We start from the raw sequence: 27,094 nt of genomic DNA, 5'->3' as shown, positions 1-27,094 counted from the left end.
GATAGTTTGAGTTTAGCTACACTATATGTAGTTCTTCAGATATAAGGCCTACAAAATTTTTTTTGCCTGAAATATATTGGATCTTCTGATCCAAAAAGGGTTTCAATTGTTGTAATAAGATAGCTATGTCTTAAAATCTGTTAAAATTAGAGGCACGTTAGTGATACGAAACTTAATGTATAAACTCGTTATCCAAAGCAAATGAACATATTCTACAAAGTTTCCGGAGATTACGCCAGAGCATTTCAGGAAACTCCACTTTTAACAAGAGAAGAGGAGCAATTTTTATTTTTTCTCAGTATATAAAAATGAGTTCCAGATTGAGATGAGATATATCCCTTAGAGTATGCCTTAATATATATAAGATTATGTTAAGAAAATTAACCTCTAGCACATATAATTCCTGGTCCGATTTCAGGTTGAATGCCACGGAAAGCATCCCGTCTTTGGATTGGCTATCATATATTAGGGTATTCTCCCGCTTACTCTCACTGTCTCTATTCAACGAAATCTTCAATAATCATTCACAATCTGTTCTCTTTAGCATAGGAAATAATCACAGGACAAACTGGAAATATCACCCTTCTCTGTTTGTTATTTCTTCCCTCACGGAGAAATTTGATCTGAAATTAACACGTCTTGATACGTATTCTATGTAGGTTATATAACATGTGGTTTAAAACCTATAGTACAAAGCGGTAGAGCATGAGGAGTAGTATCGTGGTTATGTGAGACCAATAAGTCACATACTGGCCGAGATATTTGGTATCTTGTTAAAGATGAGAAGTAAGGTTTGTAAAAGGTGGAAATGTTGCACAACGGGTTAGAATCCTAACAACCTGGTTAAAATATGACAACAGCGTGCAATTTGCATGGTTTTATGTACTCGTGGGTTTTTGAGATCGCTGATAACGATGATGACGTCAATAGTAAGAAAGTGCAGTGTTGCCATGTTTTAGGAACCTTACTTCTCAGCTTTAAGAAGATACCGAATATCTCGGTCAATACGTGACTTATCGATCTCACATAACCACGGTACTACTCCTCATGCTCTACCGCCTTGCATTATAGGTTTCAAACCATACAGCACTAATGACCTTTTCCGAGTTAGTGTACCTTTTCCAAACTCAACTTTTCTGTTCTGTTGATGGCAACACTGTTCAGCGGATCCTTCTAGACTTAGAGTCAGCGGAAACAGGTCTTGTCACTATGTTAGTACATGTACCTCACTCTCTGTGTGCGCCAACGGTGTTTGCATTTAACACATGTTTCATGTTATTTCTTGAAAAGTTTGCAACGCTGTTCTGCGTTTATCATCTCATTTGTCTTTATTTTTATTGTTACTTCCAATGATGATATCCAATTTAGGTCATTCGATTTACAAAAAACATAACTTGCTCTTGGGTTGGCAACACTGTTCAACCGGTGATGTTCGTCAATACACGGGCAAATGCCGTCTTTTCTCTAGTTGCTTCGTGCAAAGTTTCGTTTCTCATTCTCTTTTAGTTTCTCCGTTATCACGGTTGGAAATTCTACATTATATTATAATGTGGAAACGTCATTTCATGACTGTCGTCAAGTCGACACGGGTTAACGTTCTCGAAGAAAGCTGATATTTCACTAATGTTTGTTTACGGTCACATAGAATACATTTGAAGGGTGTGCGTATCGCAACACAAAATTACCCGAAATAAGGGACACCCTAATATATATATATATATATATATATATATATATATATATATATATATATATATATATATATATATATATATATATATATATATATATATATATATATATATATATATATATATATAGATAGGGTGTTTCAAAACAACACCGACAGTAGTCGGGTCAAGACTTTATTTAGCAACTAGTATGTGCCGTATTCAAATATCCATGTTTCAGAATCCTGCGGTACTTTCGTAACCATTTTTATAGAGGTGGTTTGTGAGTACTTCAAATTATAAGACCGTAACCAAACTCCCTCTCCAAAATTTGTTGTGTGAGTATCTTAGGATCCTGAAAAGTATTTTTTGATAGCCCACATATTAGTTCCTAAGTGAAGTCTTGACCCGATTACGGTAGGTTCCATAATTTCGGAGCTATGTGCCTTTAAACTTTATTTTTTTCATGTTATCGGCAGCCTATAACTCTGAAAGGAAGCAGTTGTGCACCCAGGTTAGTCTATACTTTTCATCTTATCTTGATGTCAGGAATCACCTCCCAAACGTTGTCAGTGTTCTTTTGAAACACCCTGTATATGTATAGACCTACAGGGTGATATATATATATATATATATATATATATATATATATATATAAGATAGATAGATATGAGGGTTAGGGTAAGTCAAAAAGTATCCGCAATTTTGACATAACTTTTTTTTTTTTTTTTTTACATGGTTCATACTGATCTTTGTCCTAGTGTATTTTTTTGTTATGCTGTTGTGGTCATGCTATGAAAGTTTGATCCTAATTCCTCCATTTGTCTTCCCTTTTGCAGATAGATCATGGCCGTTCCATTAGAAATTTGCATTACAGAGGAACAACGAGCAGTGATCCGATTGTTTGGTCGAAAGGTGTACTCATGTCAGGGGCCGCAATCCATTCATAAAATCAATGAAAAATTCAAAAATGGTCGTAGAAGTGTAACGTACGAGGAAGGAGCTGGATGACGATCTACGGCTCCTTCCTCGTGCGTAACATTTGTGCAACCATTTTTTAAATTTTTCAGTTCATTCGTAGACATTCTGTTGCGGCAAGACAATGTTCCCGTATTGTGTCGAAAGTTTTTGATGGGTTGCCTGATAACCTTCCGACCACAAAAACCGGATTACTGCTCGTTGTTCCTTTTTGTTTATTTTTATTTATTTATTTATTTAGTCTTATTTTACATCGCGAGGTTAAGGCTCTTGCCTTGTCTCCCACTTGACCATGCAATACAATAGTATCATGATTAGTAATACAATAATAATAATAATAAAATATCTATAAAATATATAAAACACTCTCAAACATACGTACATACACACTCACACACACACACGCGTGCGCATCACATCACATGTACATATAGATTACATAGATTACTACAAATAACCACATAATATAGTCGCATACATGTAGTGAACAAAAGTAATAAAAGGTAGGAAGTATAAAAACCAGCATTTTTTTTTTTTCAGATATTAGTAAGTCTCTGCTTAGTAGACTTATGGAGGATCTGCTCAACTTTTTTAATAGGTTGATTGACTGAGATTGTCTCGTGTTGGATGGAAGGTCATTCCACGCACGGATAGTGCATGCAAAGAACGCATTCGAGTAGAGTTTTGACGAATGTGGGAGAAGAGAAAGTAGTAATTTACACTTGATCTTATATTGTGATCGTGGTGAGCATTTAGTGGTTGCAAACGCTGAAATAAGTAGGAAGGTTGTTGAAAGGACAAAGTCTTAAAGAGAAGTGTGAGTCGATGCAAATCATGTCTATCGGCAAGTTTCAAAAGGCCCAGCTTTCTGTAGTATGGAGTTAATTACTTGATCCCGATGGCAGAACTTTTTTTGTCTTTCTGCGATGAGCTTTTGCACGTCAAAAATTTTCTGCAAGAATTCTGCAAAAAAATTTCTGAAGATGAAACACTTGTGATTGTTAAAAATACGCTTTACGCTACATAAAAATAGTTCAAACTATATTTATGCGAGTCGTCCGTGTATCTAAGACATCTACACATAGCAGGCATGTTTTTATACTTTTCTGTTAGCTATTTTTTTTACTCTGGCAATTATTCTGCACAGGTGTGTCAAATTTTTTGCGATCACATCGCAGATAGCGGCATGTTCTGCTATGAGGAATTTGATCGTTTGAGATTATAGGCATACCGTTTACAGGCATTTTGGATACGTTGCAAACGGTACGCTAATTCTTCATTTAAGTCTGATAGAGTTACATTACAATATTCAAGGTGAGGGAATATTAGAGATTTTACGAGTAGTAGCTTTGTTTCTGTGAGTAGAATTTTCTTTAGTCTAGTGAGTCTCTTAAGTGCAAACTTCTAATGGAGTGGCCATGATCTGTCTGCAACAAAAGGAAGACAAACGAAGGAACTAGGATCAAACTTTCATACTAGCATGACCACAACAGCATAACACTAATATATATATATACGAAGACAGAGGTCAATATGAGCAATGTAAAAATGTTATAGCTATATTGCGGATAATTTTTGACTTATCCTCGTATATATATATTTGACAAGGATCACTTAACCTTTTTTCTTTCTTTCTTTTACTGGACCACGATGTTATAAATGTGAAAATACTTTCGTGTAATCAAGCGACATACTTGCTGAAAAGGCAAAGGCGAAGTGGAGCGAGAGAGAGAGAGGGGAACAGGCGTGATGAGATTGGAGAATTTCCTGCCTTAGCTGTCAGATGCAGAAGTTCTCTTCGCTTCGACACAAGCGCTCAGGAGATGCAACGAACCACAAGAAGAGATTAAGTCCAAGCAGGCGTCTTCAGCTGACATGACATTGAGTCATCACTCTCGTACGAACGAAAAAAAAGGAAGAAAGAACAAGAGGGACAGACAGAGAGCGAGCTTTTATGGATTGCCGCTTCTACAACACCCTCCCTCCAATCCCCCCTCTCCTTCAACCAAGAACGAAGAGCGGAAAGAAAATGAAACGGATGAACAATAACTATTAATTTTTCGAAAGACAAGAAAACGGAGCGGAAAATGGGTTAGTGTGGTACCTTTTATGTCCTAAAGGGAGTATAACGCTTGCAAATTAGGAAACTGTGCTAGCGTAATACCTTTATTAAAAAAGCAACTTTAGCAGAAGGAAGAAAAGAATGAAACTTCAAATTTATTATTTTTAAAACAATTTTATTGGTCTCTGCGGCTTCTTACTTCTTGATAGAATTTTTTTATGTATTCATTCTTGGAGTTCTTTCATAGGGACTTGCACAAATGCCATATATCCTCCCATAATTTGCGCAACAGCATATTTTGAACACTCTAATTTTTAAAGGATTAAAAGTAGCATGTGCGTCACATTCTTTGAAGTGTCACTGTTAAGGAGTTATTAAACAGAAATAGATACAACCTGTTACCTGACAGTGTATATACAGGGTGTTTCAAAACAACACCGACAACGTTTGGGAGGTGATTCCTGAAACAAAGATAAGACAAAAAGTATAGATCAACCTGGGTGCACAGATGCTTCCTTTCGGAGTTATAGCCTACCGAAATGACGAAAAAAAGAACTTTAAAGGTACATAGCTCCAAAACTATGGGACCTACCGTAGTCAAGTCAAGATTTCACTTAGGAACTAATATGTGCGCTATCCAAAAATTTAGCTTTCCGAATCCTGCCGTACTCACAGAATAATTTTTATAGAGGGAGTTTGGCTATGGACATTTAATTTGAAGTACTCACCAACTACCTCTATAAAATATTTGCAAAGTAGCGTAGGATTGTGAAACTGGGATAATCGGATAGGGCACATACTATCTTCTTAGTGAAGTCTTGGCATGACTACGGTAGGTCCCATAGTTATGAGCTATAGACCTTTAAACTTCATTTTTTCATTTTTCGGCAGCCGATAACTCCGAAAGGAAGCATTTGTGCACCCAGGTTGGTCTATATTTTTTGTTTATCTTGGTGTCAGGAATCACGTTCCAAACGCTGTCAGTGTTGTTTTGAAACACATTGTATTACATGTGCACTACACAAGGGTTCACCCACGGAGGAGGCCACCAGATCGGGATCCCCCCGCCCAAAATTTTCTAACTGAACATACATTTTCACACTTTCTTAATAAAACTATACTTGTTTAACAGGGAAATGATTGATATAGCATGAACATTTGATCTTACACTTCATGCGTACTCTTTCTCTTATAAAAACAATCTAAGTTTTATCATTATTTCCCTGAAAATATGAGTGAAACTATTTGACAATTACTTATCTGGTACAGAATAATAACTGTTCAATACTACATCATGTAGTGGCTTGTAGTTTTGGACTCCCCCAAAGCTTGGACCCGCCCCCCAAAAAAATATCTTGGAGTCCCCAACCAAAATTTCAGGGTACGCGCCCGACAGTACGTAAATAAATAAATAAATAAATAAATTCAGCATAACAAACATTATAAACACTATAAACATTATAAACAGTATAAACATAATAAACTATTGACATTAACAACGAATGACATACTTTTTAAAGCCATACAATTGCGGTTCTTGTTAATGTTTCCCCGGAAACCACACATCAGAATTTATTCTCAAGCATCTCATTTTGTACAGCTTACGAGGGAAGTTCGGGAGAAAGCACTTGCCTGCAGAGAAACTAAGCATGCCATTTGAAGGACTAATTTATGCTGATTATAACAAACTAGTAACATTCCTGTACAGTGGAGAACTGCGAGAGATTTAACGTTAAATGCATGATTTGCACACGATTTGTACAGCTATTTGATGTGTTTTCCATCCAACCAAAGATTATGGCAGGATGTTTGTACATAGTATGATACTTCTTCATTAAGACGTTATGATGTACCAACGAAACAATCAAATAATATTCGTATCCATGCCAATGAATCAGTTCCGATCACCACTATACATTGGATTGTTTCAGTTTGCGTTTCACAAGGCAGGTTACCGAACAAATTTTGTGCCTTTTGAATCATCTGTCGAACTTGCTTTTCGCTTTGGTTATGCGAACTGTTCCTTGATGGATGCAACGCAATTGCACACATAAAATGTTCATGGTACAAGGAAGTCTTTAGCCTATGTCATTTCTTCATAGCACCCTGTTCATAGCACAGGTTTTCTCGGGGTTCTCCCGTTTCCTCCCACTTTCTTCATTCCACCATTTAATTCATTTCTCATTATCACCGTCTCCTTTGGCATAACCGTGGGACGTAAAACTTAAAGATTTAATTTAATTTCATTTCATTTCTTCATAGAACAGAAGAACAATAGTGATCAATTTGCAAACCCATTAGTTATTGCAAAATATTTTTTTTCCTGTTACCTCCGATAGATTTCAATTCGTATGTCAATATTCATTGCTATTAATGTTGTACTTAACGGGCCTTATGCAGAATTATTCTGACGCGTGATTAGTGCCATACTAAAGAGTTTGATTAACATATGTTTCATGCAGTAGTCAGACCTTTAGTATGACGCTAATCATACGTGAAAACGACTCTGCATAAGGCGGAACGTGTTTAAATGCGCGTATAATCACTTTTTCACATAAACTTTCGAGTTAAATCTCTCGAACAGTTCTGAACCGTACAGGAATTTTATTAGCTTGTAATCAGCATTAATTACTCCTCCAAATGGCATGCTTAGTTTCTCTGCAGGTAGGCGCTTTTTCCCGAACTTTCCTTATCAATGTGATCTATTGGTTAACATATTCGATAGTAGACAATATTTCAGTTAAACAAAAACTTAAGTTAAGAGGTAATTGCAATTTTATTAACTATATCTTATTAACCACATTGTGTCGTTAGTAATGCCATAATGAGAAACTTGATTGGCGTATGCTTTAGTATCACTTTAACTCTACACATGGCGCGGTTATTGTATAGCATCAAGATTGTGTATGTGCTCAACTCTGTTAACAGAATATATTTCAAATCAGATTCCAAACCCAGCTTTGCCTTCTTTTTAAGAATATGTTTAAATATACAGCAGGACAAATACATGTAACTACGCCTAAGGATTGTAATTAATAGTTTTTACGAGCTTGGCGTACGAAAAGGGGGCTTCCGAATTGTAACCCTTCAGCGAAATATTATAAAAAAAATAACCATTTACCTTATTAATATATATAGATATAGATTATACATATAGGTATATAGATAGATAGATATAGATATATAGATATAGATATAGATATAGATATAGATATAGATATAGATATAGATATAGATATAGATATAGATATAGATATATGTAAATCATTCGTGCTCTGAAACGACATTTGAGTTTTGGTGTTTGAAATTTCTTCCTTTATAAAATTCTGTGTACGCTACTGTTAAGGGGAGCTCCATCATGGCTAAATGGTTAACCATGAATCTCTACCGTGGGAGACCTGGATTCGATTCCTAGTGGGAGCGCGTGTGCTTCGAATCCCACGTAAAGCTTGTAAAAATCCACGTCTCATATAGCCTCCATGCTGAAAAGGAACACTAAACTCTAATATGGCGTTTCTCAACCTGTGAGTTGCGAAGAAGAATACATGGATATCACGACGAAGATGAAAAAGGTAAATGTAATTATGATCTAGTACCAAAACATTTTTTTTAAAAAGATTATTTTAAATTTATCATTTTCATACTCATTTTTTCATTTCACACTTGTCAAATACAACATAGAATGCTAAAATTTTAAACAAATAAAGAGGAATAAAATTGTTGAAAAATTATGTATTGAAATACAAGAAAAACACAAAAACTGCAATAATCTAAAGGTTTACTACTTGTACTAAAAAGGGATTTGTGATATGAAATAGGCTGCAAACGCCTGCTCTAATCCATCCAACCAAGCAACTGTTAAAAAGCATCCCTTACAGTGACGACGCCAGAGGGGGGGCAAGGGGGGCGAGCGCCCCCCTGGTGGCTACTTCTGCCCCCCTGACTGCCATCCAGACTGCCCCCCCAGACTCCTACAATCATAAAACATTCTACATATAGTATTTTATATCAGTATCATAACCAATCTTATTGTCAGATCGTACTATCTATACTATACATTTATTATGTGGCAGATTAGTCCTCAAGCTTTCTTCTTTGAGCGTCTGGGTATATAGGCATATTTCTGTTTTTTAATTTAGCGCCTTTTCCGGTAAATTTTAGTTACAGTTCTTTCTTATGAATTTTAATTACTGTGCCTAGCGAACAATAGTAGATTTGGTCGACTTGTTTTCTTCTCATTGGATCAACTTCGATTAGAAACAAAAGAAAGGTAAAACCAATTACATAACTTGTTTGTATTTATCCAGTTTTGAAGTTTTCAGTTTCATATTTTGTTTTATTTAAAGGATCTATACTTCTATTTCCTGAAACATTATTCTCGGCTTTCAATATTCGGAGGATGGTCTTATAACAGCTTAATTTGCGACTACCAGGGCTTAATTTTTTGAAGGAAAAAAGTTGTGTTTTCCCTTCCTGCAAATGATAATAATAATAAATGTATGGAATTAAATCGTTATTTATTTAGCTCCCAATAAAACGTATTGTCAGAGTGTTGATCCTTAGTTAGTAATTGGTATGCACTAGTGCTCCGTTACTTATTTTGTTTCAAAGTACTGACATGACGTCTACCATATTGACTAGAAATGTACGTGGAGCTGCTGAAAAATTCGTAGCCCAACCCAGGAGTGCACGTGGAATGGTGAAGTTTTACTTCTTCTACACTTCCCCCGAGAGTCAATATACTACCTTGTACAGTGCTCCAGTTTTGCAGAAGTTAAATAGATCTGGAGACTTCCTTGCACCACTGTTCGTAACACTACCCTTATCAGATCTAAAGTTCAATCAGATCAAGTTTGGGAAATAAATACAGGCAATAGTTAGATGGAGCTAAATCTGGGGAATAAGGATGATGATCTAGACATTGAAATCCTAGATTATGCAATGCTAATTGTGTTCGCAGGGGTTCGATGGACAGGTGTATTTTCTTAAAGGAACGCAATTCCTTTCTTTTCATTTTCCGCGGTGTTGAACTTTGAATTTTTCTTTCAGTTTTGTGAGTAATGTAGAGATTCTGGATTAAATATCTGACTCTTGCGGAGGTAGTCTATGAGTACGACTCCATACTTATCCCAGAAGAATGTTGCAAACAGTTTTTCAACCTACTTCTGTGTCTTGAACTTCTTGGGGCGAGGGAGAAATGAGTGCTACTACTCCATTGACTGTTGTTTCGTTTCAGGATCATAATGGTACAACCATATTTCTTTCATGGTTACTATTCGTGAGCGAAATGATCAGCATTACATTCAAATTGGAAGAAAACTTCTCTTAATGTCGTCACTCTTTTATTCTCCTGACAGATTTTTTGGGAACCCATTGTGTCAAGAACTTGCGCATACTCAAGCCATTCTGAATTATACTACCGACGCGTTCCAAAGAAATGCCCACAATCTCTGACACAAGTTTTACTGAGACGGTAAAAACTGGGGACGGGGTTTGTAGCCAGATCTCAGACTATAATAAGTATATCGTGAGTTTATTATACACTTTAAAAAGTGTATAAATACGTAATAGCTTAAATTCTTTTTGTCAGTCAAAAACTGGGGTGGCGTAGGAAACCCGGCCCCAGGTTATATCTACCACTAGCTGAAATGCTGCAATTTTCAAGAAAAATGTCACAAATTGCATCCATGATTACGGGAACAGTCACTCGATGTAAAGTCATCCTGGATGTAAAGCATAATTTGTTGAGAAACAGCCACGTTTGAACTAAGCCATCACTTCTTCACCACTGTATATAATGGAGGAGAGTCCCGTAGTGTTTTACTGATTTTCTCATTAATTTACTTTGGTGACTATCCTTGGTGGAACAAAAATGTTATAATAGTTGTGATCTGGATGTTCGTGAAATTCGCTGTTTGGACACACATAATCACTTCAGAGGCCTGAGAAAGCAATAAGAATTTCATTATTAATATGAAAATTTGTTTTCATTATTAATATGAAAATTTGTTGAAAACATGTTTTTCAAAACTACAGTTTCATCTTTCTACCTACTACCTACACCCCTTCTTGGTTGGATTACGAGATTTTCAGAAGCCCCTAGTAAATTATATATATATATACGTAGCATATAGAACTAGACGAATTTGTTACTTGTAGCAAACGCGAAAGTAATTCAATTTAGGTTTCAAAAGTTACATTGAAAAATATTTCATATGCAGACGTTACTTATTTGTTAGTTAGAAATTTTACTTGAAATAAGTTTATCTATAGGCCTAATATAAAAACAACATCGAAATACACAATGTAAAGTAAGTCAAACATAATAAATGGCTTTTGGTGTGGAAAATAGCCGCCCCCCCGAAAATGTATCTGCCCCTCCTTTGCCCCCCTAGGAACTTACAGCTGGCGTCGTCACTGATCCCTTACCATCCAAGTCAACTTGCTAGATCATTTTTGGAATGTTATAATTATATATATATATATATATATATATATATATATATATATAGATAGATAGATAGATAGATAGATAGATAGATAGAGAGAGAGAGAGAGAGAGAGAGAGAGAGAGAGAAGGAAAATCTGTAGTTCAGTTGCCTTGCTTTGTATGGGTGTATATGCGTACTGCATGAGTACTGTACAGAGCCATAAGTATACATAGCTTAATTGAACTTTATAATATTAGTATTTGAACAAGCGGTTGTGGGAGTATATAACATTACTGGCAGAAATAGTGCATGTTAAGTTAGCAAAAAAAATGTTTTTATGTTAAAGAGAGCCATAGCTGTACGTATGTACACACAAAATAAAAGAGAGAGAGAGAGAGAGAGAGAGAGAGAGAGAGATGTTACACCGCAATTAAATCAATATGTACTTCCATAAATGTCAATCCACCGTTGTACTGATGAAACTGAACATATGGATTTAACTTCCCTTTCAATTTAATTGATATTTTGAATGTTCTGTCTTGCTCTATTTACATATAAATAATATATTTTTCATCAATCGCTGTAAACGGAGAACTATCTGCATGTACTTACATAACTTCTTCATAATATACGCTTATAAGTAAGCCTCATAGAAAATTAAAATTAGAAATACATCGTTGATCTAATTTAGTATTAAAACAACTTTAAAATAAGTATCTTGTTAAGTAACACATTGCTTACCGTATCTACATAATACATTGTCTATTATGTCGTATATAACATATTACCTATCGTATTTAGTATATTAACTACTGTGTCTAAGACATTACCTGCTGCATCTAATAAAATGCTATCGTATTTAGTATATTGTCTGCCATATTTAATAGATTGTGTACCCTATCTAACACATTACAAACCTATAGAATACACTGTCTACTGTACCTGGTACATTGCCTATCGTATCTAATAAATTCCGTCCTTATATTATACTGGACTATCGTACATTGCCTACTGAAAGCATGTTGATATTGAGAGCAAATACTGTAAGAGATAGGGAGAAATAGATCTGTGTACTCACCGTTTCAATGTTGTATTCCTGAAGAACAAAGATGGCGAGAAATGCGAGATCTCGTAGATTAACACTCACAGCTTATATATTGGATTTCTGTACAGCAAACACCATAAGAGATAGCGAGAAATAGATCTATCCTATACTCATGGTTTTAGTGTAAAATCCGTGGAAACAATAAGATATAGACAAAAAGATTTATACTCATGGTTTTAATGTTGAATCCACATGGACCAAAAACGTTAAGAGATAGCAGGATACAGATCTCTACTCACAGTTTTAATATTGGATCTCTATAGAGCAAAAATCCTAAAAGATAGGATAGCGAGAAATAGGTCTATACTCAGGGTGTTAATGTTGAATCACTATAGAGGAAACACAATGAGAGATAGCGAGAAATAGATATACTCTAAGTGCTAATGTTGGATCCCTGTAGAACAAACATGGTAACAAATAGTGAAAAATAAAATCTATTCTCCAGGGTTTGATATTGGATCCCTGAAGAGCAAACATGGTAAGAAATAGCTAGAAATAGATCTATATTCACGTTTATAATGTAATGTCCGTATAGAGGAAATACGGTGAGAAATAGCGAGAAATATATCTATGCTTACGATTTTAATGTTGGATCCTATAGAGCAAACATGGTAAGAGATATACCGAAATAGATCTATATTCAAGTTTTTAATGTTATATCCGTATAGAGGAAACACGGTGAGAGATAGCGAGAAATATATCCATGCTTACGATTTTAATGTTGGATCCCTGTAGAGCAAACATAGTAACAAATAGCGATATATATATATATATATATACTCAAGGTTTTGATATTGGATCCCTGTAGAGCAAACATGGTAAGAGATATACAGAAATAGATCTATATTCAAATTTTTAATGTTATATCTGTATAGAGGAAACACGGTGAGAGATAGCGAGAAATATATCTATGCTTACGATTTTAATGTTGGATCTCTGTAGAGCAAACTTGGTAAGAGATAGACAGAAATAGATCTATATTCAAGTTTTTAATGTTATATGCGTATAGAGGAAACACGGTGAGGGATAGCAAGAAATATATCTATGCTTACGATTTTAATGTTGGATCCCTGTAGAGCAAACATGGTAAGAGATATACAGAAATAGATCTATATTCAAGTTTTTAATGTTATATCTGTATAGAGGAAACACGGTGAGAGATAGCGAGAAATATATCTATGCTTACGATTTTAATGTTGGATCTCTGTAGAGCAAACATGGTTACAAATAGTGAAAAATAGACCTATTCTCAAGGTTTTGATATTGGATCCCTGATGAGAAAACATGATAAGAGATAAACAGAAATAGATCTATATTCAAGTTTTTAATGTTATATCCGTATAGAAGAAATACGGTGAGAGATAGCGAGAAATATATCTATGCTTACGATTTTAATATTGGATCTCTGTAGAGCAAACATGGTAAGAGATATACCGAAATAGATCTATATTCAAGTTTTTAATGTTATATCCGTATAGAGGAAACACGGTGAGGGATAGCAAGAAATATATCTATGCTTACGATTTTAATGTTGGATTCCTGTAGAGCAAACATGGTAAGAGATATACAGAAATAGATCTATATTCAAGTTTTTAATGTTATATCCGTATAGAGGAAATACTGTGAGATATAGCGAGAAATATATCCAAGCTTACGATTTTAATGTTGGATCTAAACATGGTAACAGATAGCGAAAAATAGACCCATACTCAGAGTTTTGATATTGGATCCTGAAGAGCAAACATGTAAGAGATAGCTAAAAATAGATCTATATTCAGGTTTTTAACGTTGGATCCTCACAGTGTTGTTTAATGTAGAGCAAAAAGGTGAGAGGTATCGTGTAAGTATATTTATGTTCATACTTTAATGTTGTATCACTGTAGATCAAACTCGGTAAGAAATAGAGAGAAATAGATCTATACTCCGACTTCAATATTGGATCGCTGTAGAGCAAACACAGTGAGAGATACTGAGAAATAGATGTGTCTCCTCGGGTTTAATGTTGCGTCCCTGTTGAGTCGACACGATAAGAGAAGCAAGAAGCAGATCTATACTCGTGATTTTAATGTTGTATCACTGAAGAGCAAACACGGTGAGATTTCAAAAAGTTAATAATAGGTCTATACTCGTTACTTTAATGCTATATCCGTGTAGAGCAAACACGGTGAGAGATAGCGAGAAATAGATATATACTCAGGATTTTAATGTTGGATTCCTAGTAGATGAAACACGGTGAGACATAGCGAAAAATAGATCTATACTCAGGATTTCTACGTTGGATCTCTTTAGAGGAAACACGGCGAGTGAATGCAAGGAATATCAACCACCTAAGGAAGGGATCTATACTCAGTCTCTTAATGTTGGATCCGCGTATAGTGAACATGGAGAGAAACAGCGAGAAATAGATCCATTCTCAAGGTTTTAATGTTGTATCCCTGTAGAGCAAACACGGTGAAAGATAGCGAGAAATAGATCCATACTCAGGATTTTAAGTTAAATTCGTATAGAGGAAACACGGTGAAAAAAAGCGAGAAATAGATCTATACTCAGAATTTTAATGTTGGGTCCGTGTAGAGTAAACACGGTGAGACACAGCGAAAAAGTAGATGTATATTCAAGATTTTAATGTTGGAATCCTGTAGAACGAACACGGTGAGAGATAGCGAGAAATGGATCTATTCTCAAAGTTTTAGCGGTGGATGCCTATAAAGCAAATATGATGAGAGAAACAAGAAATAGATCTATACTTACTGTTTGAATGTTATTTTCCTGTAGAGGAAACACGATGAGATTTTAAAAAGCAAGAAATAGATCTATACGCAGGATTTTAATGTTACATCCGTGTGGAGGAAACACGGTAAGAGATAGCGAGGAAAGATCTATACACATGATTTTAATGTTGGATTCCTGAGAGCAAATACGACGAGAGATAGGGAGAAATAGATCCATATTCAGGAGTTTAGTTTTGTATCCCTGTAGTGCAAACACGGTGAGAGAAGCCTGAAATAGATCTATACTGACGGTTTAAATGTTATATCTCTCCAGAGGAGATACGGCGAAATTAAAAAAAAGATAGATAGATCTATTATACTCAGTATTTTAATGTTGAATCCGAGTAGAGGAAACTCGGTGAGGTTAAAAAATGCGGGTAATAGATATATCCTCAGGATTTTAAAGTTGGATCCGAGTAGAGGAAACACGGCGAAAGATAGGAAGAATAGATCCATACTGAGGAGTTTAATTTTGTATCTCTGTAGTGCAAACACGTTGAGAAGTAGCGAGGAGTAGATCTAGACTTAAGATTTTAATGTTTTATCACTGTAGAGCAATCGTGTTAAGAGATAGCGAGAATTGTTTTTGCACGTGGATTCAGCCAGTGGCGTATTTAAGAGGGGGCTTCTGTGCTTAAGTCCTCCCGCAATTTTATTTACTATTTTAAAGTAAATGAAATATCTTGCAGAATTTTCACATTTCTGTTAATAAAGTTAGCAAAGCCCCCACCTAAACAAAATCATAAATATGCCACTGGATTCAAGCTCCCAAGGAAGGGTTTTATCTTCATCCTTATCCCTGTTTTGAAACTGAAAATGGTGGATCTACTACTTCCTCTTTTAATATTTGATTGTTTCATAGTTTGTAAAGTTATTGTGACGTTGACTACCTTCTTTGTTCCTAGACTTTTAATTGCATTACGTTATTAATGTATTGTAGACTATGTGGCTTATATACTTTGTTTTATTTGGGAGTTCACTAGAGACAGAAAGTCCTACAAAAGTCAGAAATATTATTTATGTATTTATGAGTTTTCTAGAGAAGAATGATTTTACAAAATCACCTTCACCAAAGAAGTTATACTATTTCAACGAAATTTTGTATTTTAAGTATACTTACAGGTCGATGAAATGTGCTAGAAGCTATCTACTAGCATCAAATTTCTGCTAATATGCAGAAAAAGCGGGGAGAAAATACTAATTAGCGATTTGAATTAGGAAACCTAAGAAATGACACGTAAAGTTAAAAGTAGTTTCATTAATGGTATAAGACAGAGGGAAAGATTTTTCGAGGCTTCAATGACAGGATTTATCGTAAAGACACGGAGGAAAAAATGTGTGTGAAATTTCTTGGCTTCCTCTTTCACAAATAAAAGTCTGCTTATACCAATGGCAACTCGTCAAAGAAGTCGTATTCGTACATAATTTAAATTTATCGCTACAAACAACGGAAAGAAAGTTTCCCTAGTACATTAATGCTTATATACATCATTCTGAAGTTGTATCAAAATTTCTTCCTTATCTTATACTAATTACTTTTTTTTTAATTGACTTTACTCAAGATCCGCCATAGCCTTATGTGTATGCTTCATGAAGTAATTTTATTACATTCTGTTCACAACAATTAGTTACCAAGTTTAAAGTATATTGTAATATTCTACGTGCTACTGTATACAAACATTACTTTACGCTCTTGTTTAAACATCATTACATGAATTTACAACAAAGTAGTACGCACCACGTAAATTTACTATAAAATGCAAACGTCGAACCACTGGCTCCTCCTACGAAGCACACAACAAGAAAACAACAGCAGCGCCACCGCCGCCAGGATGCCTATATAATGGGACGCAGCTGGCAAATCTTCACTAATTTTTTGTCTCCTCTTTACGGTGAAGTCTGAAAGGCACCTACTCTACCTCAAAGCCTTGGCTTGCAGCTCTTTGCTGCTTGCAGTGGAGCAGCGGGAAAATCCTAATTACAACCCAGCCTGGACTTGTAGCAGAGCCTTCACAAAAACTTTAATACCCTCTACATGTAGTGAAGTATAGTGTGTCCTACAACCCCTTACGTAGCTTGCTACTAAGAACTTCTTCTTGAGGCCGCCAGGTCAAAAAACACCCTATTTACCCAAAACCTTATATTAAAAATTATATATGGTCAGTGGCGTATTTACGATTTTGTTTCGGGGGGTTGATAACTTTCGGGGGGGGGCTTTGCCTGAAAATGTGAAAATTGTGCAAGATATTTCATATACTTTACTATAGTAAGATTTCGGGGGGGCTTATAACGAGATACTTTGTATCGGCTCATAACTACATATATCTCGGGCAGAAAGTGCTTTTACACAAGCACTATACCTGTTATAATGTTAATTAAAAATAATAAAAGAAGAATGTTTTAATATATAAGAAATATACATTATCGTTTAGTTGGTTGCTATGTCGTTGTTGATAGATACTCAGTTAACATGTTGGATTGCAAGTCGGTTTGTGTGAATATACATTAAAAAGGAGTCAAAGAATAAATTATTTAACATTCATCATAGACTTGTAATTTCAGTAGAAAAGGTGAGCGTATTAGTGAATATAACTTCAGAAGATATTTTAAGGTGAAAACGATTATTGCCACTGAAGTTATAACGGAACCAGGGTTAACGGCTACCTTTGGTGAGCCGTTGTAAAATTTTTGGTTTACCTCACCCGGGATTCTTGTAAATTCATATCCCGAAGTATAAGTAAGGGTGAATTTACCTTAGTAAGAAGGTTCATGAATACGAACTCAACTATTCTTAGAAGTGGTAGAGTAATTACAAGAAAAATCATGATTGGTGAGACAGTAGAGAATGAAACTGTTGATGATGCTAACATCGGGCAAGATATAGCTCCCATTACACCTGGAATGTCGACACTAGAGGACAGAATTCTAATAGCATTACAGCGACAGGAACAAAATTTAACTCAGATGTCCAAAGAATTAAAACAATTGGTACAGCAAAAATCCGAAGAGTTGAATGGACGATTAGAAACACAGTATGAAGAATTGAATGGACGATTAGTGAGACAACATGAAGAATTGGGTAGACAGTTAGAACAAATCGATCAAAAGTCCGAAGAAGCGAAACAATCTGTAATACAAGCTGTGACAGACATCACGTTACAATTCGACGAGAAGTTAAAAAGACTATCTGAAGATTGCAAGGATAATTACAATCATGTAATCCAAGAAGTTAATATTGTAAAAAAAGATTTTGAAGTAATAGAATCTTCTGTTCGTCAGCAAAAGATTCAGGTGACAGATAATTCTAACCAAATACGTGCAAATGCACAATTGATATCTACCTTACAGGAAGAAATTAGGACGTTACAGATTAAAGACAATGCATATGACAACAACATGGTTAATGATCGTTTGGGGTTCCCTCATTCACAAGAGATGACCTCGCATTCACCCGAAGCAGATCGACAAGGACCTTACGCTATCTCTTTTTCAAGTAATTTATCCGATGAGGATATTATTTTGGAAAGAATTCAACCAAGAAATACAGATGGGCGGAAAAGAGATGGTGGAACCACACATAACGCAGTAGGTAGAAATTTTCACTCAACACGAACACGAAAAGGTGAAAGAAATGTAAAGTTAAGTGTAAAAATGAGCGAAATACAGGCTATGAGTAAGTTTAGTGGTAGATGTAATGAAAATGCTACTTCTTTTCTAGAAAAATTTCAGGACGAATGCAGTATAATGTGTATAGATAAATCTCAATATATGAAATTAATCCCTCATTTATTACTTCCACCGTGTTCTTTATGGTTTAAGGCAGTACGTGAACACGTCAACACATATGAGGAATTCAAGGCAGCGCTGATTGCCAATTATGAGAATGACTTTCTACTTGCAAACAGAGACGCTACGATTAGAAATCAACCTTTTAATCCTCGCTTGCATAAATCTGTTGTTGATTTTGTTGTGAATACGTATAATGAATTAAAAACCGTAAATCCGCTACAATCTGAATTTAGAGTGATCGCATCTATTCGAAATCTACTACCGTTTAAATTACAACAAATCCTGTTTTCTACGCAATGCATGAGTTTTAATCATCTATTGATGCTTGTTCAATGTTATGAAACTCAATATCAGGCACAGAATCATCAAGCGGGAGTAGGCAAAATTAAAAACAATTCAGATAACTTTAGATCAGTACCAGTCAGGAATCTAAATATCCGTAATGTAGACGATACGGAACATAACCTAAATCGAGTAAATTTAAACAATCAGAACAATCAGAGTAGGCAAAGATATGATGGGAACACACCTAACCTAACTAATCGTGACCATAATTATGTCAGACCATTTAACCAAAGTAGATTCAAAAACAGACGAAATACATGGCGAAATTCTAGAAATACTGTAAACTACATTGATAGACGAAACCGTAGTTCAAGAGATGGCACTTCGTATCAAAATCAAAATAATGACACAATTCCTGTACAGAATAATAATGCGAGACATAATCTTGATTGTGCGGTACAATGTACTTTATTAGAACCATATACAAGTACGAATCTAAACTGATTGCAGTTGACGTGGTAGGGGTTAGACCCGTGTCAGCTATTGATTCTTATGAATATTTATGTGTGAAAATAAATTTAATTTCTTCTTTTCGTTCACTTGAACACAGGTTATTATATCTACCATACGGGAAGATGTTAATGTTGTTATTGATTAAAAACAAAGGTTATTTATATTATGTTGATTTATGTTAAAACTGTATTGTCAAAGATTATATTCAGTAGGAGGTTCATTCTATTAAGCTAAGTATCCGACGACTGTACTCATGTGTAACCTTATATGATATTTGGATAAGATTCTTTTGTATCATGACGCCTTGTTGATATGATGTATACTTTAAAATACCATCTTACGTAATTGTTATATAATGCGCCCTGGAAGGAGCAAACATCTTTTTTTCCCATGACCGTTTTTAATGATGAATGAAATCGTTGATCATTGTAATTTGTGTTTTAAAATATAATTATCTCTTACACTTTTGATTTCGCATCCTTCGTTGATCGTATTAGTAAGCGACGACATTTTTAATGATAAAAATAATAATAATGGAATAAAAGTTTTATTATAAATGTATTTATATGAAGGAAACTTAATGAAGTTATATATGAAGGGCGATCAAAATGTAAAGAATAGCACTATTCTTATGTCATTATTATAAACGGACCAGTGGTTCTTAAATATAAAAGTCAAGCTCCATTGTAACTTTTATATGTAGTCCCTTTATCGGGCGACATTTTATATAACGAGATACTTTGTATCGGCTCATAACTACATATATCTCGGGCAGAAAGTGCTTTTACACAAGCACTATACCTGTTATAATGTTAATTAAAAATAATAAAAGAAGAATGTTTTAATATATAAGAAATATACATTATCGTTTAGTTGGTTGCTATGTCGTTGTTGATAGATACTCAGTTAACATGTTGGATTGCAAGTCGGTTTGTGTGAATATACATTAAAAAGGAGTCAAAGAATAAATTATTTAACATTCATCATAGACTTGTAATTTCAGTAGAAAAGGTGAGCGTATTAGTGAATATAACTTCAGAAGATATTTTAAGGTGAAAACGATTATTGCCACTGAAGATATAACTGAACCAGGGTTAACGACTACCTTTGGTGAGTCGTTGTAGGCTTAAGCCCGGAAGCCCCCTAAATACGCCACTGTATATGATATTAGTATTTGTAAATACTGTTGTAACCGATTTAAAGAAATGTAAATAAACCGGTAGTGGGGATCAATTCCAAACACTCAATTATTTCTACCTAGCTCTACCTATAAACTGTAAGGAACAAAATTTTACAATATTAAGTATAATCCCAAATTTATAAATATTTATTTATTGAAATAAAGACTAAATTTCGGTTAAGAAAATGCGCATTCGTAATACAATTCAGGCTTTACTATTTTTGACACTGCAACACTGTGTTTATTTTCTATTGTATAATGGTGTTTGATATTTTTTCTTTAAAATCTGAATCTGCATTTATTAATGGTGCGTTTTTTATTCTTTGGTTTATTTCAGGTTTTATCAAGTGCGTACTGCGTTACGGGTTTCGCCTAAACTTCCCGTGAAAATAGAAGTTAGTCTGCCTCGTAATCAAAGTAAGTATTTACATTTATTTATTTTCTATCTTCAGTTGCTAATATTCATTTCATAATGTTCATATAAAAGTGGCCTCACGTTGCATAGTCGCTAACGCTTTTGCCTTTCGTGCAAACGGCCTCGGCTTCGAAAAAGTGTTAAAGTTTTTTTCCTGAGTGACATTTTCCTCATTCACAACAGGCAAATCCTGGGATAGTACCTAGTATAATGGTTCCAGGCCGCTTCCTTCCTTCCCATTCATTTCTTCCTCCCCAATTCTCCAGATAGTGTGATCACCGAGAGATGTCATCCCTCATACGTGACGGTCTAACATGGTCATAGAAGCCGAAAACAGAAATTTCATTTCTAATTCTAGTCCTAATCATATAAATGACGGAGATCTGATAACTAAGGAATAGAGATAATATGAATTTGACATCATCTTGTGTCAGCTTGGAAATTTAATGAAATCTTTCAGTTTTGCCTCCCACAGTATGCTGTGTAGGCTAAATAAGACTGTGATTATAAGAGTGAATCAAGGGGTAGAACGAAGAAAGTGGGAGGAAACAGGAGAACCCCGAGGAAACCAATACACAGGATATTTGTCAATCACAAAAGTCCACGTAGAGCTAGGTAGGTTCGAAGCAGGGATCCCACAAACCAGAAGTAAACACTCTACCACTGAGCCACCTGAGCCCCCTTGTGTCAACTTTGTCGAGGATCTCGATAATACCGATTTCCTCATTTAATTAGTTACTACTAAAGAGGTCCAAGCGAGAGAGGTCCCAGATCTTAGTTCTTAATTTGTGCAATATCTCAGACCAAGGTTTCTCAACCTGGGAGTTGTGCCCCAGGAAAAGAATAGACAGGGGCTCGTTAAATGGGGTGAAAAAGATAAATATAGTTTGAATCTAGTAGCGGAAAAATATTTTTAAAGATAATTTTTACTTTTTTTAAAAAATTTTCGTACACATATTTTTATTCCCATGCTTATTGTTAAACACAGCAAGGAATATTAACCAAATATAAAGAATTGTTTAAAATGGAAAGAGATTGGTTTCGTGGGGGGGTCCTTTGTTATTCTTTACGAGTTGTGTATGTGTTGTAAGGCTTAGGCACATTTACAAGTGTAAATGATAAGATCAATACAGGCCGATAGCCAGCCCCAAAATGTACGGGGGGCCTAGTAGAAGTTAGGGGGCCCGATCTAACCATTTTATAATTCACTACCATATTATTGTTCATTTGCAAGCCTACCGTGAAAATTTTAAGGGTCTAGTAAAAATTTAGGGGGAGCCCGGCCCCCTAGATCCCCCGTGGATACGGATCTGGATCAATAATCAAAAATCTTGTTTCAAACCTGAAATTGCTTATGGGGGACGCTAGCAAGAAATGTGATAAAAAGAAAGTCATAAACTTGTCTCAGAGTAATTACTTATATAATTATTAAGCTTTGTTTTAAAAACTATCTAAGTTTCATAATTATGATCCAACAAACCAGTTGCTGAGATAGTAACATAGAAAACAGAAAAACATTACTATTGCCATATCACAACGATATTTTATATCATTTAAAACTTATGCTGGAACAATTACAGTTTATTGCTCATACGGATTCACTGCTCCGGTCACATGTGATTTTAGTACGTGAATAATCACGTAAATAAATCACAGTGATCGGAGCAATGAATGGTAAGAAGACGAATATAGTTTTGGAAAACAAAAATAAACAAATTCAAACCTATCCTTAACGTTGATACTGAAAGCTAATGTTCCCAAAATCATTCTAATATCCATAGGATGAGCATATATTGTAATAACTTAATTAACGATTGCAATGGTATACAAATTTTGATCAAGGTCGAGCTTATGTTAGTTTTTCGTCGGCTTCTTAATGATTTGCACCCGCTGAACACGAGTGTGGCAGTTATTTTCCCGTAATGTCAAAATTCGTAATGATATAAGCATATTAGATTGTACTCAAACAGTAATATATTATACAATTGTGTCTTATAAGAACATTGAACTACAAGCATAACACATACATTTTGGACATCAACTTTCTGGGTAACAAAAATCTACATAACAATACATAAATACTAAAATATATGAATATTACATTTCTTATAAAAAATATACAAAAGTACTTGAAATTGGAGAAAAGTGTTCATCAAGTACTGGAATTCCGTAGTCAAAAGTGAAGGTTAGTGATTCTTTTTCTTTTGTGGGAAACGTTCATTTCGTCACGGACTAATCCCCAAATATAATCACCCACCATTGCATAGTCCCACCTTCCTTGGTATCTGCTTTCCATTACCTGAATATCCTTATGGAAACGCTCCCCGTGCTCTTCGCTAACCTCCTAAATTCTCCCTAAAGAAATCCAAGTGTGAATGAAGCATATGCAATTTTAAAGACATTCTACATCCCAATGTTCGATGTTGATCAATGAGGGTCATAACTTGGTGATCAAACGCTTCACTTCGGTTGTGCAGAAGAAATTCCGTCACCAACTTATGAAATGCCTCCCAAGCGTTCCTCTACTTTTGCCTCTGATAAAGCTGGAAACATTTGTTTGATACATTGTAGGGCAGGTGAATTGCAATCCCGAGCTTTCACAAATTGTTTTACAATCCCAACTTAATATGTACTGTTGGCATGAGACTCTTCTCGCTGAGCACTAATGCTTCATTTATCACATTATGTGTTCCTGGAATAAGCTCCGTTCTTTCAGGTCAGACGGTTTGATCATAATGCTGGTTAGTTGCCCGACTGTCCCACAGACATAGAAAGCAGGAATATTTAGTACAACCACTTTGCAACCCAAGAAGAAAACCAATAATTTTGAAATCCCCACACACGTCCCATTGATGTTCCTCATATTTAATTTTCTCCAACATCACCTTCACACTTGAATAACTCTATTTAATCAATTTACAATTCTGCTCTGAATCTTTAGAATCTATATTCTCTGTTTGCTGCTCCGAACAATTATCTTTAACAACAAATGCGATACCACCTAGCGAGTATCGAAATAAATGCACGCAAATTGCTCTGCATAAATCAGTATAGGAGAAAGATAAAACATGCTTATATCACTGAAAATATTGACACTACATAAAAATAAATGCCAGGGGTCAAAATACATAAAAAATCATCAAGAAATAATAATAAGCAAAATTTTGTACACCAGTGTTATTAATTAACGATTACAAAAAATACATTTATTGTAATGAGAACTATAGTACATTATTTTTTGCTCATTAATAATACAAGTTAACGAATATATCTTAAATAAAAATTCTAATCCATCATTTATTTATTATATATTTTAATACCAACATGGAAGCATCATGCCTACTGCAAATCTAACTTCTCTCGTAGCTATGTGGATTGGGTACATGCCTTTGATGTGAGAGACCCGGGTTCGATTCTCGGCGAGAGCTCATGTTGTTCCAATTTCATGTTAAGTTGTAGGTCCACGTTTGATATAGCCTCGCTGCTGAAAGGGACGCTAAACTGAAATCTAACCAACCTAATGCAAATCTATTCCTTCACAACATTATAAAAATCCATGATTTGGATCTCCTTTTTCACGAATAAATGTGCAGTTACCTCTACGTAAGGTACTTTCATCATATCAATTTTCCTTGATAAGTCGATATACTTCGTGGAATACATCGAGAAAAACAATTAAGGGACAATGTTACGTCAATACGTTTAATTATGATGATTTATTTCGCTCGTTGTGATAGAAACACTAATAAAGATTACTATTAAATATTACTAAAGACCTATCATCTTGGAATATCTACATTATATAGAGGAGAAGCAATGGAACGGATTAACGAATTATAAAGGATCTTACATGATAACTAGAACCGTAACTGTTTGAACCCAGAAAGAGCTGTGAATACTCGCGCAAATCTCGAGGGGATGAGGGGAGCATGTCCCCTCCAATCTTAGAACTGAGGGAGACTGTTCCCCAAATAATCCGACTTGAAATGTGTTTTAGGGAAGAAATTAGATGATTTTTGTACGATTGCCAAAAACGATCCCCCACAACTCTGATCCTCCACAACATTGTTTTTCAATTTCATAAATATTTTGAACATCGTAAAAAAGAAAATAAAAAAAGATTATGGGAACAGTCTTACCCGTCCCCCCAATGTTGAAGACAGATTTGCGCCGCTGGCTGTGAAAGAACTATAAATCGAACGAAAGAACCATGTGTGTCATAAATTATAATAGAACCCTTTGGCTATTTGTTTACAACACATGCAAGAATCACAATTGTTTCAAATTCTGTGCAGCAACCGTATTATTGAAAATGATTCATCTTCATAAATAAGCATGAACTTCAATAAGTCCAAGTAATCCATCCAACATAACATGGATATACTAAACAACAAAGATTAACTAACTTCACAAGAAACCATGTCTGATAATTACATCATGTGCATAGAATCTCAATTAAACTCCTAACAAGAGATAAACTCTGTAATGAAGTGAATGCAAATCTAATTATTCAAACCTAAAGAAATTTTAATGCAACTATCTACGAGAGTTGTACTGAGAGACATTCCTGTTAGTTTATAATGTTTTTATTAACAGGAATGGAACAGTCAAACCACATAGATATATACAATGGTCCATTGCGTACAGAATGATATTATTCAAAATAATCTCCATTACACTGAACATGTTTGGTTCACCTTTTGAACCCAAGGCTGAAAAATCTCTGTGGGACACTGTTTTTACCAGTTCCTAACTATCTCTTTCACATGTAATATTAAGGAATCTTCGGTCAATAAGACCATCCTTGAGTGCACCAAAAAGGTGGAAATCAGAAGTACGAAATTAGCACCCGTAAAATGGGGTTCCACTGTTCAGCACATTTTGACAAGATATTACTTTGTGGCGAGAGATGAGTACGGTCTGGTTTATCACAATGCAGTTTGATGGCATCATCATATTTCCTAGGTCATTTTCGTCGGATGGTTTGTTGGATTTTCTTCAAGGATTCAATATAGTGTTCACTGTTGAGTCTTGCTTTAGAAAATCGAGCAGGCAACTCCTTTGCCATTCCTGAAGACAAGAATTATGACCTTAATGGCGGATTCTGACTTTTAAGCTTTTAGGACCTAGGTGTGTTTCTATGTAGCTCCTCCGTACTTCGTGTTTTTTATTCTGGGAATTGTACTACTATACCCAACCCTTATCTTCAGTCACAAGATCGGAAAATATCACAAGTTATCTTTATGGGCGTTAAATATGGTAAGAAATATTATAGAGAGCTGGCTTTAATGCGAGGTTGAGGAATTCAGATTTGATTGACAGGTGCCCCACCTCCGTCACCAAGAAGCGGTCACTCGACGGTCCTGGGTAGGGTTGCCAATGCGTTGTCAAAAAATTCACCTAATACTCAATTAATTCAAAAAGTTTGTGCAAATTATGCAATCCCTTTAGAAAGATTTAAAAAAAAAACTCATTTACAAATTTCCATAAGTAGTTACCGTATTTGGGTACATCTTGCATATTACTGACCTTCTATATTTTATAACCACACGCGTGGCGGAGCAGTCTAGCATTACTTCTCTAGCTTCGCTGTGTATAGTTTGCACTCTCTTACGCTATGAAGCCATTCTCAAATGAATAATAAGCAACAAAACCGCAACCACAACAGCACTCAACAAATAACCGACTCACACTAACTCTTCAGAATGACATTCACGTGACAGTTTTCTACCCCTGGCAACGCTGACATATAGAAGGAGGGTAAGGGAGTGTCGCAAGAGTCAAGCAGAAAAAATGTTGCAAATTTTCCCCCTCCACCTCATCCCCCGCTGGTAAACAAGCTACTTCCCTATAATACTGAACACACTTCCTCCCTTCTATAATTCAAAGTAAGTG

The 27,094-nt window shown here is 35.2% G+C and overlaps 1 protein-coding gene across 4 annotated transcripts in view; it reads left to right on the top strand.

The window, feature by feature from the left end:
- The window catches only part of LOC145675782 (protein FAM135A), an 817,324-nt gene that overhangs the window by 226,913 nt on the left and 563,317 nt on the right, over positions 1-27,094 (top strand). For all 4 annotated transcript variants that reach the window (XM_081746478.1, XM_081746479.1, XM_081746480.1 and 1 more), the window contains exon 3: positions 21,122-21,201. In XM_081746478.1, the coding sequence (XP_081602604.1) occupies positions 21,122-21,201 (80 nt within the window). The remainder of the gene's footprint in view (positions 1-21,121; positions 21,202-27,094) is intronic.

The sequence above is a fragment of the Thermobia domestica genome, chromosome 18 (assembly GCF_964235325.1).
Source record: "Thermobia domestica chromosome 18, izTheDome1.hap1.1, whole genome shotgun sequence".
NCBI classification, from domain to species: Eukaryota; Metazoa; Arthropoda; class Insecta; order Zygentoma; family Lepismatidae; genus Thermobia; species Thermobia domestica.
Note: the sequence above shows the minus strand (reverse complement) of the source record. Positions and strands in the feature narration are given on the sequence as shown.